The 18,542-nt window shown below is 44.9% G+C and overlaps 1 protein-coding gene across 3 annotated transcripts in view; it reads left to right on the forward strand.

The window, feature by feature from the left end:
* The window catches only part of USP35 (ubiquitin specific peptidase 35), a 30,083-nt gene extending 13,315 nt beyond the window's left edge, over positions 1 to 16,768 (forward strand). For all 3 annotated transcript variants that reach the window (XM_032990813.2, XM_032990812.2, XM_032990810.2), the window contains exons 3-11: positions 542 to 677; positions 5,704 to 5,833; positions 7,258 to 7,359; positions 10,111 to 10,269; positions 10,703 to 10,896; positions 11,017 to 11,110; positions 12,648 to 12,754; positions 13,356 to 14,571; positions 15,230 to 16,768. In XM_032990813.2, the coding sequence (XP_032846704.2) occupies positions 542 to 677; positions 5,704 to 5,833; positions 7,258 to 7,359; positions 10,111 to 10,269; positions 10,703 to 10,896; positions 11,017 to 11,110; positions 12,648 to 12,754; positions 13,356 to 14,571; positions 15,230 to 15,400 (2,309 nt within the window). In that variant the 3' untranslated portion in view covers positions 15,401 to 16,768. The remainder of the gene's footprint in view (positions 1 to 541; positions 678 to 5,703; positions 5,834 to 7,257; positions 7,360 to 10,110; positions 10,270 to 10,702; positions 10,897 to 11,016; positions 11,111 to 12,647; positions 12,755 to 13,355; positions 14,572 to 15,229) is intronic.
* Positions 16,769 to 18,542: the final 1,774 nt, after the last annotated feature.

An 18,542-nucleotide genomic window follows, 5' to 3' on the forward strand; every position in this document is an offset into this window, starting at 1 on the left:
TTATTGCAGAGAGTGTCAGAAGATTTTTGGAGGTACCACTGCTGGACACTCTGCCGGCAGGTGAGCTCCTGCTCCAACTATTCCTAAGCCCATGAAGAGATGGGCTTTCCAGTACCCTCTGTATGAAAGTCTCATCCTTTGGAAGGTGCTCCAGGCAGGAAAACCTGCAGTTGCATCCCATTGCAATTATTTGCAGTATTTAGTATAAAGAGAGCAAGCAGAGGAAATTTGGGACCCAGTGTTGGCCCAAGAACGTTCTTGTGTCTGTGATCCCATCCTCCCTTTGGGCTGTGTGTGGCTTCATGCAACAGCCCATCTGCTACAACCCGGTCTCATTAAATGCTACACTGGGATTTGAGGAATTGTCCTCCTAGCACAGCTAAGTGTGGACTCCACACTGATCATTTACACCAGCTGACTATCCGCTCCATTTACGTAAGCAGAAATGATTTGGCTTATAGAGATGAGGAATGACCTCACGTACCTGGTTTTCCCGGCCACTAACATCTTCATGATGCTGACACTCATCCATGTTTTGCAGAGGAGCAGGAAGCACCATCCAATGCCCTGGCCAGTGTTGTCCAATTTGTTCCTCTGGAGCTCACGGATGGCGTCATAAGAAACCTAACCAATGATGACAGCATCACCGATGTGCAGATGATGACAGCCATTGGCAGGTAGGAGAAGCTGAATTAGTGAAAGTCATTCTCAGTTCGGAGAAAAACCTGCCCCAAAGATGCACTCTGTTCCTTTACGTGGTTTTATCCCAATCAATTTGGCTGGTGCTGTCTAGCGAGGAGTGTGTGGGGAAAAGGAACTTTTTATCCTTCCTTTCAGCCCTGAGGACATAGAGAACTAGAATAAAGACTTCTTATTTATTATTATTATATTTAGTTTATATTTGTTTTTTTTTTCTTAAAAATAAGTAGTGGTATGGGATGTCCAACATAAGATACCATGAAGAGTTTTGATTTTTTTCCAGAAGCTTTCGAGGGCCTTTTCTTCACAAAAATCTCCTTTACAGAATTTCATATTGTTGTCCATCTCCCTTCAGAAGGACATCACCCTAAATCACCAGTCACAGCTAAAAATCTTGGGAGAGGGAAGTATGCCCAAATGTTTCAATGATCCCACCTTGACCTTTGTCAGATGAATATGGTGCTGCAGGTCTGGATCTTGGTGCTGCACAATGTTTATCCCTGCCCTCTGTGCAGGTAGAGTCCATGGAGACCCTGTCAAGGCATGATGAAAAGTAGGGGGTGAAATACTACTTGACATGCTAGACTTGGTCTTTGCAGAGCCAGTGCCCTCTTTGGCACCACCAGATCTTCCTTGCACACTTGTGTCCAAGTCCTACAGCTCTTCTGTGCTCCAGTGCCTTGCTCCACACTGGCTTAGGAGTATCTTCATCCCATGCTTGCCCTAGAGGTTTCCATTTAAATGGGTGATGGTCACGTGCACTAGCACATGAAATTAACCCAAGGGAGCTGCTGTGACTTGATCTTGCTGGAAGTATCTATTTTCCTCTTCTTATTACAGGATTTGTGTGTCCCCCAATAAGGTTACATGACAGAAATACACATTATTTCTGATGGAAACTTCATATGTGCAGAAAGGGGGTTGCTTCTTTTTGACTTGCTGGTGAAGGTCATGGTTTTCCCAGAGTCCAGAGCAACCCAAGAGAAAAGATTAAGTTATCGGTTCAATTCTTAACCCTCTTCTCCATTCCATCTTTTTCTCCTTCTGGGAACCTGCTACAGCAAGCTCTAGTCGATAAATCCTCTAAGAGCGTCAGTGTCTAAATATAGAGGTTGCAAAATCAATTGCATCATTCCCTAAAACATTCTTTGTCACGCAGAAGGATGAGTAAATGATTACTCAGAATTAGCCAAACATCAAGCAGAGCCTGCAAAATGTAATTAAGATCACTTAGGAGAAATACGGAAGTTTTGGTGGCGTGTTTACAGCAGACGGGTGCCCCAGGAAACTTCACAACTGTTGATCTTTCAATGAGTGTGTGCTCCATGCTGAGAAAATCAAAGAAAAGTGTACGAGTTGAAAGGATCTTTCAGCTTAGGTTCCCTGACAAGCTGGTCACATACAGAAGTCTCTTCCTCCAAAGTCTGGATTTAAGAGTTAGTAGCAGGGGAATAAACTGGACATGAGGTGGAGCTTCTGATCAAGTGTTTAAAGAACAAATAGTGGTAAAAAAAAACAAGCCTGGCACCTGCTGGTGTAAGTGTACATCACAATCTCTTTTAGGGAGTTGTTTTAGTTTGTCTCTTTTCAGACAAACTCTATTAATGTGCATCCATGACTTCAGAAGTACTCACAGATTTGCTTTTTTTTTTTTTTTTTTTTTTCTTTTTCTAGGGGTGTATCTGTTTCAAACAGCCCAGGTCCAGATGAGGAAGGCATCTGCTGTCACGTAGCAATACAGGCACTTGCTACCTCTGGATATCAGGACCTGAGCTTTTAAAAGCATACCAAATCAATGGCTCCTTTGGAAAATTAGGGCCCTGGCTTCCAAAATATTTGTGGATCTTGCAGTGTGGAAGGTGCAATGTGAATTTAAAATGTAATTTCTTCCTATGGTAACAATGCAGGCAGGCAGGAGGAAGGACTGTAACTTAGCCACTAGTGCCGGTAAAAAATAGCTTAAATTGGACAAGGTTACTTTATGCCTCTATAAAAGAAGATAAGGTGAAGAGGGACCTTTTGGATCTCTGGATCCATCTCCCTGCTTTACAAGCATTGACATTACAGACACCTTTCATGAATGTTCAACTACACTCCTCAAAGCAGGAAAAGCTTTTGCTCCCACTGCTCTTCTTTCATAGCTGTTCCACTACTGAGTTGCTTTAATGGTTAAAAACTCTCTTCTAATAGCTGGCCTATATGTATTTCTGGCCATCTCATAGTTGATTTGATCTTATGCCAACATAAATAGCTGAAATGTCTCTTTTCCCTCCCTGGTGTTTATTCCTTCATTGTATGCAGGCAGAGCAGTCCCTTTGCATCTCTGTTTTCCCATGGTTGTGCTAAACAAGCCAGGTTATTTTAAGCTTTTCTTACAGGAAATGTTCTTCATTTCCCTGACCACCTTAACAGGCTTTTTCAAGACCTGCTTCCACTTCAATTCATTGGTCTTGGACATGGATGGGGATATTTCTGCACCGTGTTCCAGGCACAGTTCATCATGGCCTTAGACAACAGCTTGAGAGGTCATTGTTTTACCATAGAAAACACCTTTTATTCTGCACCACAGCATGGTGCTGGTCTTTTCCATGGCTGCTGTTACACTGGGAACTCATAGTCACTTGGGTGTCTGTCTGGTTGTCTTCAAGCAGATAAGTTACCATCACGTAGTACTCATTTCTTGTGCCTTTCATGCATTTTGAATCAATAGATTTCCTCCAAGTTCTGTGATTCTAATCCTCAGGGTCTTCTTTGTGATACCTTGATCCTCCTCTTGTGTTTGTGATACCTCCCAGCTTTGCATCGTCACAAATTTCACAGCCATGTTCAGGATGTTTGTGCTAGCATCATTAGATCCTGAAGAACATTGCTTGTAACTTCCTTTCAGATAACTAGTCAGATATGATCTACTTCTGTCCTTTGACTAGAAATTCATATATCCTGATAAATATGATGGTGGCACTTATGGTAACCCCCTGTGTCTTAGTTTGGGCTGAAATAGAGTTAATATTCATTTTCAGGGACTAGATGAGTGCTGTGTTTTGGATTTAGCTTTGGGTTTGGTATGGGAAAAGTGCTGATAGCACACTGATGTTTTCAGCTGCTACCGAGACTTCAAGGACTCTCCGACTCTCCACGTCCTGCCCGTGCGCAAGGGCACAGGGAGCAGGGAGGGAGCACGGCCACAGCACCTGACCCAAACTGGCCAGTGAAATATTCCATATCATGGAACGTCATGCTCACTATATAAAGGAGGGGTGGTTGGGAAGGAGCTCTCTCTCTCGCTTCCGGGATTGCAACTGTGGGATCTTGGTATCTCGGGGTCGCTGGCTGGGAACGGGCTGGATATTGGTCAGCGGGTGGTGAGCAATTACACTATACACTGTCTGTTTATATATTTCTTTTTGTTTTCCCCCCATCATCGTTATTGTTTTCGTTTTATTGCCATTATTAAACTGTTCTTATCTCAGCCTGCGAGTCTCCCTTCACCCCTCTAATCCTCTCCCCCATTCCCAGGTGGGGAGGGGGAAGGGAGGGTAATTAGCTGCTGCATTGTGGTTGGCTACCAACCAGGCCTGAACCACGACACCCTGTGATACACTATCACTTCCCAGTCACCCCCTCATGGCTTGTCATCATTATAGAAACTGTCTTCCTGTTCTTCCCATGTAAATCACCATGCCAAAGTTTGTAGTAGTCATTAAAACTCACAGAGTTGAGTTTTACATTATGGAAATCACCAGCTCCTCTTCGCTGGAGTTCATGAGCTTTTCGTGTTTTGCTTTCATATCAGCTGTCATTGCTCTTGCTTTCATTCTCAAATCATTTATCTGCCTCCTCCTTTTCACCCTGATCAATTCCTTCCTCTTGCTGAAAATGGAGACAGAGGATGTGTTTAGTTTGGAAGTCACATCTGGAGGCCATATCCTATCTTTAATCACCATCACATCCTTTGTATACAGTGTTTGCATGGCTTTCCTTATTCTCCTCCGATGCAAACGTTTGCAGAAGCTTTTCTGGTATTTGCTTAGTTATTCAGCTTGGCTTGACTTTTGGTATTTCTCAACATCCCAACATATTCTGCTCTTCAAACTTCCTTTACTGGCTAGCCTTTTATTTTTCCAACTCCTTGTATACTTCACTTATACCTGCTCTTTGCCTTGTAGTGCTCAGTTGTCTGTGTTCCCTTCATGTACTTTATATGAGATACAGGCTGATAAGCAAAAGGGTCAGATTGGGTAAGATAGCTGGACAGAGGTGGGAGATTGAAGATCTGAGATATCTTCAAATCAAAGGTACTGAAATGGTTAGTAAAGTTTGATCCTTGGAGATCCCAAGCCTTAGTTACTTCCCATTTTTGTTTAACGCTAAATTTAAACAGAAACAATGCATCATCACTTAGTCTGAGGTTATTTTTTTATGAATGACTTCTGTAAAGTTCTTATTATTTGCAGTAACATGACAACATGTTGGTTGAGTGACAATAGATGAAATTTGTCACCAGTGGTGTTCAGGAATATCTGACTTCTACTAGGGTTATCAGTGTATATATATATATATTTTATGTGTTTCTGGAAATCAGTGTTTCCCACACAGAGTGTTTTTTCCTGACCAGTAACAATGCAGAGATCATACCGGTATCACTTGTTTTCTAATGGCAATAATGCAGAGACCTCAATCAACACCTCATGCAGGTAGTATATAGAGCACCATACCAGTGTTAAAACTTGAACTCGGATTGACTGAAGTTAGCAGAAGAAACTTCCACTTTCTTCTATGGACTTGGATCTGGTCTTCTGATGAACCACAGAGTGATGATGATATTGGGGTAATTTCACTCTGTTGTGCTTTGAATAACATGTGAAATGCTTTATGAAGGGCCTATCTCTTACTTGGTCATCCCACTAACTAGACATGAATTTGGAGGAGGTTTAACCCAGAGCAGAGCTTGGCTTTCACAATATGTCCATTAAAATTACTTTAAAAGTTTGTGTTTCATTTCAGGATGATTGACTGGGTGTCCTGGCCCCTGGGAAAGAACATAGACAAATGGATCATTGCTCTGCTGAAGGGTTTGGCCGCAGTGAAAAAGTTCAGCATCTTGATTGAAGTTACTCTTTCGAAAATTGAAAAGGTCAGTGGGCTCTTAAACACAAGTGTGAGCAACAGACTGCTTCTTGTGCCTGAGATATCTTCTTGCCTTTCAACTGAATGAGGACAAGATGTGACTTGAGATGTATAGAAAAAAGTATGGTGTTCCAGGGGATTTTGAAGGGACCATTTTGTGCCCTGCACCCCCTGCATATGCTGTCTATGGGGCAGTGGGTTGATACTGGTTTTTCAGCTAGGGATGATGTTCTCCAGAGCAAACTGCAGTCCTTTAGGTCTTGGTATGCAGAGGTACTGATATCTTAAAGGTTATGAAATAAAAGAAGCTGATGATTTTCAGGTCAGCCAAATGCTTTTCCTCCCAAACTATGGGGCTCTTGTAAAACGTGCCTTTGGGAATGTGACATGCTCTCCTTCAGCTGTCTCTGGATCAGTGCTAGCTGGTGCAGGCAAAATACTTATCAGTGAGCATTTTAACAGTCCACATGGTCACAGATCAGTTTTAAAGTCTGTGCCATGGCCTTAGTTCATTTACTAGTGCAGATAAAGCCCCCACTGCCATTGCCATCACCTGTTTTGGCAGCGAGTACTTGCTGCTCTTTGAAAACCGTGTGACCAACGCTGAAATGGGTCACCATTTCGAAAACATTTTCTGTTCTGCAGTCCTGCTGTTCCCTCCTTCGTATAATGGGGATAGCACCTGGCTGAGCCTTCAGTGGAAGTCACCATGGAAGTTATCAAGAGCATAATTATCAGTCTTGGAACATATCAATAAGTGCATTTGTCCCTGTGATCCCCCATGTGCATTGAGCAGTGGGAGAGTAGCCAAGCATCTCTGGCTTTTCTTTATCGTTCCTTTCATTGTTAATGCATAGAAAAGGGACACAGCCCTTAAAATAACAAGTGATTTTTGGAAACTCTCAGAAGTAAGTTCTGAAAGGGGTAGAGGGCATTGTCAACTTACACTACTTTCTGTAAAGTAAGATAAATGTCATTACTTAGCCTTTGAAAAAGGCCTTTGCTTTCTGAGGTAATGAAAGGATAGGCCTGAAAGGTTAGTGATAAAATTTCAAATATCACAATAAAACAGAAGAGGCACATTTTAGAAAATCTAGTACCCCTCTGTGCTTGCATGGCCTCATCCATCAGGAGATACAGAGAGGCAGCAGTGTTACAGACATCTGCACCTCACTGTGCCAGGCGTTGCACAAGCGTGAAAGAGTGAGGATAACCCACACGGTATTTTTAGAATGCCCCGAGGCCATGCTCCAAACAGGAGATCACTCTGGAGGCCTGGCTTCAGGCTGCTTGCTTCAACATCCAGCATGGAGTAGGAATAGACCAGCAGCCTAGTAGATGCCCAGTGCCTCTTTTTTTTCTGCTGACCCTTTCTCCTGTGTGTTGTGGTGCCACCCTGCCTTCTCATTTGCTTTTTTAATCCTCAACCAGGTCTTCTCCAAGTTGCTGTACCCCATTGTGAGAGAGGGGGCTTTGTCTGTCTTGCAGTACATGCTGCTGAGCTTCCAGCACTCCCACGAGGCATTTCACTTGGTAAGATTGCTTCCGGCACTTGGATGAAGGCATTGCCCTGATTGTAACCATGCCATGGGGGCAGCATGGGTGGGAGGGAATCTAAGGTGCTGAGATATTGGGGAACAGTGTTTTGGGCACCATGGAGCTGGTGCTGAGATGTGTTCCGAGCCTAAAAGGAATTGGTTTTCCCAGACGGAGCAACCACCCTGTGTTGGAGAACAAGGTGCAGAGCAGAAATGAGGCTTTGCTTTCTCATCTGATGGTTCCTCCCATTTCTCTTGAGGCTTACCAGCTGGATAGCTCATCTCCAGGGATAAATCAGTATAAAGCTGGTTGGGGCTCGGCCCTTCTGGATTTGAAATGTGTTCAATGTCTGCATGCTGCACTTTTTTTCTGTGGTGCTCTACCAGCCGGAGGAGTGATCTCTACAGACTATAGCATCCCCATGGTCCTCTCTCAACTTCAAAGCCCACCAGCCGAGGATGCAGTTAATGCAAATATATTGGATGGCCTGTCAAGCCACACTGAGGGTCTCAGCAGTGGCTTGCAGTCATTTTAACCTGGTGTTTGCCAGCCCTGCAGGTCGAAGAGGAGGTTCCCCTCTTCCCTGCTCTTGCTCTTAGACCGCTTGCTTCTCCCAATCACTCTCCCTTGTGCTGAGCCATTTGTACGGCCATGTGCTGAACTGTGTTGTGAAAGGAGCCCAGGTGAAACCTGACCTAGCAGAAAATCCCAATGGTCAGCATTGCCCTGCTTGGTCTGGGTCTGGGCCAACGACAAACCTGCACTATTGCATTTGCCTGGAGAAGGAGAAAGGAGGAGGTGGAGGGGTGGCCTGGGGCCAGGAAAGTGACCCAGGCTGGCCTGGGATGTAGTTTCATAGGCAGGTTTAGAAGATACGGTCCCATATTTGTTCCCACCCTTTCAACTGAGGCGTAGTAGATGTTGCCACTCTGGCTTTGGGATGTGTTAGGTGGAGTCTTTACATTGAGAGAGTCTCGGAGGGCTCAGGCAGTGGAGGAAAGGGAATATATTCTTAAACAGCCCTTGCAGTTTCCTAAGCAGATGCCTGACTGTCTGTTGGACTCAGTGGGCCCCACCCCACAAGTGACTTCAAATTGTCCCCAATATGTGGCACCCATTACCATTTCTTGAAGTGATGGATAACCTTTCAAAGCAATGCACAGCATTGGCACAGTAAGGCTTGAAGACTGGATCAGAGCACTTCCATTTCATGAATTCTCCTCTGTTAAAAGCAGATAACACTTTTAGCAGCATTTGAATCTCCTCTTTTAATTTCCACAGTGATGTTTTATGTTTTATTTTGCTGTTGACGCTAAGGCACAGCTCTTCTCACTGGCGTTGCCCGTGGAATGCTGTAATTAAAAAGCAAGGCTGAAGGCAAAGGCATGCTTGTAGTGATTGAACTGATAAAAGCAGTAATGGAAAATTACTCCTATTAATGTTTGATTTTATACTTTTTCATTAAAGCCCTTACATTTGGCTTTTCACCTAAAGTTCACAGAATAAACAGATAAGGCTGGAAAAAAGCAAAGCTAGCCAACATTTTAAACTGATGTTTTTTTCATTCCTCAGCTGGAGACACTTTAAATGAGCCTGAATTTCTTGAGAAAGTCTTTGGTTTCTAAAAATAGGGTCATTCCAATGGGTTGTCTTCAGTTGGGTGTCCAAATTTTGAAACACTCCAAAAGCTGTCAGTTGCTCTTGGCTTGAAGTTTCCATCTGCAGCCTAGCGAGCATAAATTTCCTCCCCTATTTTTAAAACACAGGGCACAAATCTGTCTTGCTTCTTATCTTTTTGTGTTTGCCCTGGCACTTTGGAAGAGTTTTGAGAATTGTTCCCATCACAGCTTGGCAAAATATTGACGTATAAAATGGTACCGGGATTCATTTGCTTCCCCAACAAAACTTTCCTGTTGCAAAGGAAATAGTTAAAATCTCTAATATTTTGAGGTCAAAGAAAGAGAGAGAGAGAAAGAAGAGAGGAAAATGAGGGAAGGGAGGATCAGGAAATGGTGGGACTGGGGATCCTGAGACTTTATTCCAGGATTGTTCTGTAAAATTAACATAAAATGTAAGTATAAAAAGGGTTGTGTAAGTGCTCAGGGTCACTCTAGCACATCTGTGGGGTTGGAAATAGGTTATTAATTTTCTGTGCAGCTGTGGGGTCAGCAGAGGGTGCCCATGAGCAATGTATCATTGGTGTCTGCCTCTGCTTGTTCATTTTTAAGTTTTCTAGATGAAAGCAAAGTAACAAATGTGCTGTTTATGTGCCTGTCACCACCCATCTGACCATACCAATTCCAGTTTAGTTTACTCAGTACAAAATAAAACACAGCACACCAGAGAACACTTCTTGTAGGCTAATTCATCTACTTTGTAGGTTTGAATCCCTTCCCTTGGCAGTCAGTGTATAACGCTCCTTTCCACCATGGGTGTGTGATTACTTAGTAGAGAGTGATCTGCACAAAGAATGGGTAATTGCAGCATGGCAGAGCAGCAGCACAAACCTGCAGTTGTCATCCAACATGAAAACTCTCTAAGGTTTATAGTATTTGCATTAATAAAGTCAACAGAAGAGTTGCTGTTGAGTTCATAGGGTGAAGGATGAAGTCCAGAATGGGACTGAAGCCAGGTCCTGTTGACTGTCCTTTCTGCCTGGGGGTGAATTTTATTCCCCTGCATGTGTGTTAAAGCTCTTTGAGTAATTTGGAGTAATTTTTGATGCAGTGAATTTTCCTTTTCCAGCTGCTCCCTCACATCCCCAGGCTGGTGGCCTCTCTGAAGAAGGAGGATTCCAACTCTGCCACCAGCTCCCTGGAGCAGCTGGCCGAGCTCATCCACTGCATGTTCTTCCGCTTCTCAGGATTTCCAGATCTCTACGAACCAGTCCTAGAAGCAATTAAAGTAAGACACCCACCTCTTGGCCATTTTTCTGTTTTCCTTATAGAAACTGAATCTTAGTTTGCAGCCTAGTGCAGAGGGACTGTCCTACTGGTAGGAATTTCCTAACCTCAACACCTCGAATTGTGGTAATAGAAAGGGTTTAAAATTCTGAGTTTGAGCCCCACACAGGCAAGATGAGGGAAGATACTTCCCTTATGGTGGGCCTGCAGAAGTCCTGATTGTGCCTGTGGGTTATAGCTATAATTTTAATCTTGAATGCCTCTAAAGGACTAATACTAGCAGCTAAACACTTTATTGCATGGATGCATGCTCATGAGAAGATCAGGAGAGATGAGTTTCTTGAACATCTCCAGCAGAGGAGTTTTGCAGTTGCCCATTAATAATTCTTCATGTGGAAAGATAACCATTTGTAACATAGATCTCTCTTTCCAAGGCTCTTCCTATTCCAAATGAAGACCGGATTAAACATCTCTTGGGACAAAATGCCTGGACCTCACAGAAGAATGAGCTGGCCTGCTTCTACCCACGCCTGGCGTCCAAATCTGAGACGGGAAAAATTGGGTTAATTAACTTGGGAAACACCTGCTACATGAACAGCATCATACAGTCTCTCTTCATGGCTTCGGAGTGAGTTTTTACTCCCTTGTTCCACTCAAGACTGCTCGAGGGGTTGCTCATCACACTGGCGTTGCACGTCCCACACTGATTTTCCATCTTACTATTTACATCTCTGCTTTTCTTTTGCAGCTTTCGGCATTCGGTGTTGAATTTAACTGAGGGCAACTCCCAGCCCCTGATGACAAAGCTGCAGTGGCTCTTTGCGTTTTTGGAGCACAGTCAGGTAATTATTTCATGTTCTTGTTATTTGTTTGGACTGTCGGCTGCGGAAAGGCTCGTCTCCAAGTTGCTTCCTGCCGACTCCAACGTGCTGATAAGGAGCTGTGGATCTTGGTGGGTTTTTGTAACGGGACAGATTTTGTTTATATGAGAGGCTAATTTTGGGGGTGGAGGAGGCAAGCTTCCTATCACCCATGAAAGCAAGCTGTGTTCACACTGGGCTGCCTGTCTTTAGCCTGTGGTCTTCCTGGGTTGGGTTGATGTAATAACTAATAGTTTTGACAGTGAAGTCTATTTGGTAATGGTTTACATATGTGGCCATCTAAAAAGCCTGTTGGTATAAAGCAGAGGATTTTGTTTCTTGCTATGTAGCAAGGAAGACAGCTGAAGCAGCTGTCTTATCCCCTTGCTTCACATCAAAGCACAATCAATTGATGAAAATTGACCTAATTGTTAAAAGAATAATAATTAAAAAAACCCCTTAGATTCCAGATGCTTTGAGTTCTGTATATGCCAGGGAAAGTAAAAATAAAAATACCACCCTTAAATTAATTATGAATGCTTTCTTGACAAATATGAAATTTAATATGAGTGACTCCCAGAGGTACAGCTAGGTCATATCTAGCTCCTCTCTTGAAAATACATATTTCTGTCCCTAGAAAGACATGGTTTTGAAAGTCCAGTGAATTTTCCCTTGCTGTGAAACCAGTTGTCCAGGCTTCTTAATTTTCCAAGCCTTGACTGACAGAGCTGGCTTGTTGCACTCTTACAGATGACTTTTCAGGTTAAAATATAGACAACCTGTTAAATTTAATATTTGGTCACTGAAGAGTCCAGTTTTTGATGGCAGGTTAGGGTGTCTGTGATTTGTGATGATCAAATACAGAAGCATGTTTGCTTGTTGTGTAGTTTATGGTTAGTAGTTTCCTGCTACTTTTCTATTAGCCTTATAGTTATTTTTCTTCTTTGGGCTGTTCTTAAAGTCACTTCTTTGCTGAAGATGGGTCTTTTTCCATGTTAATTAGACAGCAGCTTCCTAACGGCAGTGATTACATGATCCGATAACACAGATTACCTGCCTGCAGTGATAAGAATGACAGGTGGAAGTTTAGTGGATTTTTTTGTTCTGGTTTGTTTTTTTTAAGAAGGGATTTGGTGAGAGAGATCCTGATCAAATTAAATGGAGCATCAAATTAAATTCAGGCTGAATTAAGTAGAAGTCGCTGGGTCAGGCCAATAAATGATTTTAAAATTTAAGGGAGAAACAAATACATGGATATTTTATAGAAGTATATGTAAAATAATATCTGAAATTCATCCTTAAAGTCCTGGCTTACAGCAAACCAAGAAAATCTTCCCATGCATTGGGATTAGCCCTTGTAGGGGAAAAAAAAAGGGGACCTTCTCAGGCACACAAGCATACCCTGTTCCCAGTGAAGCATCCAGAAAGACCCTTCTCTTCCCTTTCCATCCCCCTGTGTGAAATAAGAACCAGATCCCTCAGGTCAAAGGCACTTTTCCTTCTTCTGTGTTGCTGCCAGCGACCTGCCATCTCACCCGAGAGTTTCCTCTCTGCCTCCTGGCCACCCTGGTTCACCCCTGGCGCTCAGCAGGACTGCTCTGAGTATCTCAAGTACTTGCTGGACCGGTACGTGGCACGCGTGGTGATTTCGGAGCCTGATGACAAAGGAATCCCTAGACCTGACATAATGTTAAATGCTGACCCATGTGCAAATGGGGCAAGTGACTGAGACCCGGAGGAGTTCGGGAGAGTGGAAGCTTAGGGTGAAAGATGGTGAGACCAGACCAGGCCTCCTTGATAAAACCCTGTTTGGGCTGGTTTAGGGGTAAGGTCAGAACTTAGTTCAGCTTGAAAATTTCTGTCTTTACTCTGAAGGCAAAGTGAATTGTACCAAGTTTAGCGATTTGCCTGACAAGCCACACAGCCTTCTCTGTAAAATGTTGATTTTTGCCTTTCTCTTACATTGAAATCCTAAATCTCTGGTGTCCCAGTAACCCCTCTATAACTGGGGGGTGGGGGGGTGGGGGGGCAATGGCACATGATGATCTCGTGTTCCCAAATCCTGTCCAACTCCTCCCCACCTTCCTTCCATGGCTCCAGACCCTTGGGCACAGGCAGGTTAACCTGGATTAACCCCTTGGAGCAAAGAACAGAAACCTTACTTCAGAAACTACCTCTTGGTGTTGTATCAGTGCATAATGCAGCCTTTTTTTTTCCTCTGACAAAGATTACATGAAGAAGAAAAAACTGGAAAAAGGATCTACCAGAAGCTCAAGGAATCCAGCTTGATGTCTCAGACGGTCGAACATCATTACTTAAACAAGACATTGATTGAGAAGATGTTTGGGGGTAAAATGATGACAAAGATCCGTTGCTTGAAGTGTCTGAATGTCTCCTCCCGAGAAGAAGCCTTCACAGATTTGTCCCTGGCTTTTCCCCCAGCAGACAGTCACGCACGTGGGAGCATGTCTATTTTGCCAGTGGAAGAGATTGGCCCACAGTTTATTGAGCCTCCTGAAAACCCAAGCCAGCTTATGGGGTCTCCCTGGATTCAGAGGAAGGCCCCCACAGCTGAAGAACCTGCAGCCCCACCGATGCCAGTGGAAACGTTGGGTTTCCAGGAGCCAGGAGAAGGGGCAAATCCTTTAAGTGGCAATGCCGTTGGCGTGGACGCAGCCAAAGACCCTGCCTCAGCTTTTGGGGAGCAGGCATGTGCTCCCAAGGACTCCAGATCTGTCCCAGATTTAATCAACTATTTTCTATCCCCGGAGAGACTGACTGCAGAGAATAAATACCACTGTGAGAAATGCGCGTCCTTGCAGGACGCTGAGAAGGTGGCAGAGCTGACGGAGGGTCCACACTACCTCATCCTCACGCTGCTACGGTTCTCCTTTGACCCCCGGACTATGAAGAGAAAGAAGATCTTGGACAACGTCTCCATCCCCGTGGTGCTCAAACTGCCTGTCCTTGTTGCCCCGGAGGAAACTGAAGAGGTTTGCCAGTGTGGAAAGGACAGGGCTGCCCCGGAAAGTGGCTTCATGTCTGTCGTGTATGACCTCTGCAGTGTGGTGGTGCATTCAGGCATCTCCTCCGAGAGTGGCCACTACTACTGCTACTCCAGGGAGTGCAGTGACACTGTACCCCATGGGCAGCCCCAGGACGGGGCGCCGAAACCAGCCTCTGACAAGCAGTTGGACTTTGAAATCCAGTGGTACCTCTTCAACGACACCAGAGTTTCCTTCTCCTCCTTTGAATCGGTCAGCAATGTCACCTCTTTCTTCCCCAAGGACACTGCCTACGTCCTCTTCTACAGGCAGCGGCCGGGCAGGCAGAGCTGCCAGCTGCATGAGGCTCTGGCCGAGGCTGGCCGCCTGCACGCCGAACCTTCCCTCCATAAGGACTTGATGGAGGCCATTTCCAAAGATAACATCCTCTACTTGCAGGTAACTCCCGCTGCCGTGCACAGCAGGGTGCTGATCCTGCGGCTGCCTGGCTCACGGGCCACGTTCCCACCCATCCGGGCAGCAGCAGGGTCATGTCCTGCAGATAAATCTGTGCATGAGGATACCCACCCGCTCCCTGAAGCCAAATCCCTTTTCGTTTTCAGCACCCGGGTATAAACAGGTTACAGTTTCCCAATGAAATTAGGCGTTGAGGTTGGTGCAAGACACCTCATGGCCGTGCTTGGGGTTGACTTGCTGTTGCCTGAAATTTTCTCCGAAGTGCTTGGGAAAGATGGGCGAGCTGGGAATACAAACTAGAACAGATTTCATTCAACTGGCTGAGTTCAACGGTTTCCAAACAGCAGTGTCCCATAGGACATGAGCAGCACCCAGGGGAATTTTGGGGGTCTCTTCTCTCCCAGAGGAGATGTAGAAGGGCCAGTTTTTGATCATTGGAGAGGTGCAATGCCTTTCTAGATCCCTCTTGCCGAGCTCTGGATATGAGCACATGACCTTCTCAGCCTGGTTTAATTGGGAGTAGGCTCCAAGGGGTAACCAAACAGGCTCCTGGCTCCTCAGGGAAGGTGGGAGCATCCCTCTACCCAGGTCATTTAGCCACAGATATCCTTCTGTTATTTCTCCTCCTTCCTTCTCCCAGGAGCAGGAAAAAGAAGCAAGGAACAGAGCTGCCTACATTTCTGCCTTGCCGAAATCCCCGCTGTGGTGGAGAGACTTTGACAGGGACAAGGATGACGACAGCTCATCTGGGGGCTGCAGCCCAGCGGCAGGCGGGGGTGGATCCGGCTCCTTTCATGGACTTGTCTTCTAGCTAACGGGTTAAACCAGATAGCCAGTGACCACGGGGCCAACCCTAAGCCAGAGGCTCTTCTTCCTCACCCTGATGACAGCAAGCATCTTGGAGGAGGATGTGGGGAACATTTCTATGGAAAAGGACTCAGGGGCTGATTTGGAGGCACCCAGAGGGTCCCACTGCTTCCTATGCACTTGGTCTTTACGCCTTAACGTAACGAAGCTAACACGGAGATGAGCAGCTGCTGACAGCTCGGAGAAGTGCCCTTTTGCTTCAGCGTAGCCATGTCTTGCTTGCTGTGAGCCATGCCACCAGCCTGGGGAGGGGATGGGGAAGGGGACGGGGATGAAGACAGACCCAGCAGGGCCCCATGCACATCCCGTTTGCAGCCCTTCCCATAGCGCTGAGTTGGGTTTGGGGGGGACCTCTGCTTGGTTGTTGTTTTTCTTTTAATGTGGTTTTGAGAACCCACCTTGACGTGCCTCTAAAGATAGAAAAAGCTGAAAAATGCTGAGCAGCCAATGTGGCAATGCTGATCTGGTGGGGAGTTGAGCTTGCAAGCCTGCTTTGGTCACAGCAAGCAGTGGCAAGTTGACCAGAGTGGTTTTATGCAGCATTGTAAAGCACCCAAAAGAGACCGAAGGGCACAAACCCCTCCGGCTAAGAGAGACTGACCTGGTCCAGTCAGGGTTTTTTTGCTCCAGCAAAGCCCCGTTGTGTTAGTGGTGACCTCTGGATGCTCTTAGTGTACATGGCAGGCCCAGACACACAGCTGTTTTTCCAGATGTGTCTTTAGGACTCGGCCTCTTTCTGCTACTCATGGCTTTCTGGGCTGGATCTGCCCTTTAAAACATGGGCTTTCCTTTGGGATACCTGGAACTGATCAGCAAATGGAAGAGCACCCCTAAACCCACTAGCTTTTTTTTTTTTTAAATGCTGATTTGCAAGGAGAGTAGCCCAACTGGATATATTATATCTACCCAATATAAATACATGCTATGTAAACCAATGTAGTATATAAATCAATAATGGGACAGGAGGCCAACCCAAGCCCTGGGCAGTGTGTCTACAGGACCTCTCCCTCTCATGTCCCTCCTCAGCTGCTGTCCCTGCCCGATCCTCCCTCATGCCTATGGTAGAGATTTCTCTAGCTCAAGTGGCAGAGACTTGTGCCTTAGGTCCTGGGTGCAGGGCCTAATCCTGACCGTGGGGTAATGGGGGTAGGAATATTGTGTTGCCATGGAGGAAAAGGCAAAGCACAGACATTGCTATGGATAATGTGAGCAGAAAGTCTGCTGGAGAGGACACTTGGGATCAAATCTCTGGTGTATACTATTGTATTATTTTATTGCCTTTCCTATATATAAATAAAGGAAATAAATTCAACATTGAGGCTTAATGTCTTATTACAATCTTCATAGCTATTGGGCAGATGACTCAAAAAAGAGATGGGGAAGCTGATGGGAGATGAGCATCCAATCTCTTGGACATGGGACAACCCTGCAGAGTGGTGGTTTGGAGGAGAGGAGCAGGCACAGGTGGGATGGGGAGCCCAGCCCAGGGCTGGGTGCCCTCCAAATACAGATCACAATCCTTCCAGTGGGGATTTGTAGATGAGCAGTGAAGTGTGTTTGTTGTATTTAAGTATGCTAGACTTAAAGTAGTGCTAAGAAGAAAGAAATATGGATCCAAAGCTGAAGTTATACAAAAAATACTGTGTTTCCTATTAATAGACTTTTATGAACCTCCTGTCCAAAGAGGTTGCTGAAAGCTTTCATGTTTCTGTCATGCCAGCTCCTTGCTTTTTGCTGGAGTGTCACCTGGAGGCATTTTCTGGGCCACGTGCTGGAAGGTGCTTTTGCAGCAAGACTGTCTCTGCCTTGATGAGATCCTAATCTAAATAATCAAGGCAGATAATTAACCCAACATGGAAACGTGCTTCCCTGAATGTCTTGCCTTTTCCACAAGATTTTCTGAGGTGAGCAGAGGCAAACTGCACGCAGTGCTCAGTACGGATGGGAGCCTGGATAGTTTCAGTGCAACAAGGTGGTCTGGTTTAGTCACTGTTCATGTCCTATAATTCTTAGCATTGAGCTTCCCTTTTGGACTCAGGCCTAAGCCTCTGTTTTCACAGCATTATCTACAGTTGCTCCATGATCCTCTCTCCAGAATAATTTTTAATATATATATATATATGTATGTATATAGTATAAATATGTATTTATGTACATAAATTATATATATGCACATCATATATATACAGCTATCCTATATGTAGGATGAGTAGTATGCTAAATATTTAACATACAGTAAAGTTTGCATTAATATACTTTATTAATACTATTATTATTACTATGAAACTATTAATATACCATATGTTATAATATTATAACTATGCTATACTATTAGTAGTATAATGTAATATATGATGCGTATTAGTAATACAGTGTTAATATTATAAAATCATAGAACCATGGGATGGTTTGGGCTGGAAGGGACCTTTAAAGATCATCCAGTTCCAACCCCTATCCCATAGGGAAGAATTTCTTCCTTATGCCTAGTCTAAACTTACCCTCTTTCGGTTTAAAACTGTCTTGTACTGGGGGCCCCGGAGCTGGGTGCAGTACTCCAGGTGGGAGTCACATCCCACTCAGACAAGGGAGACAAGTGACTTGGATTCTCTCACAGTGGGGTCTCAGGAGCACAGAGTAGAGGGGGAGAATCCCCTTCCTTGACCTGCTGGCCACATTCGATGTAGCCCAGAATACAGTTGTCTTTCTGGGCTGTGAGTGCACGTTACTGGCTCATATTAAGTTTTCCATCCACCAATACCCCCATGTCTTTCTCTGCAGGGCTTCTCTCAGTCCCTTCATCCCCCAGTTTGTATTGATACTGAGGATTGCCCTGACCCATGTGCAGGATCTTGCACTTGGCTCTGTTAACTTCATGAGATTCCCACAGACCCACTCCTTAAGCCTATCAAGGTCCCTCTGGATGGCATCCCTTCTCTCTAGAGTATCAGCCACAGCACTCAGCTTGGTGTCATCTGCAAACTTGCTGAGCATGCACTCAATCCCACTGTCTGTGTCACTGATGAAGATATTAAATAGTATTGATCCCAGTACGGACCCTTGAGAGACACCACTCATTACTGGTTTCC

The sequence above is a fragment of the Tyto alba genome, unplaced genomic scaffold, assembly GCF_018691265.1.
Source record: "Tyto alba isolate M040663 unplaced genomic scaffold, T.alba_DEE_v4.0 Super-Scaffold_2, whole genome shotgun sequence".
NCBI lineage: Eukaryota > Metazoa > Chordata > Aves > Strigiformes > Tytonidae > Tyto > Tyto alba.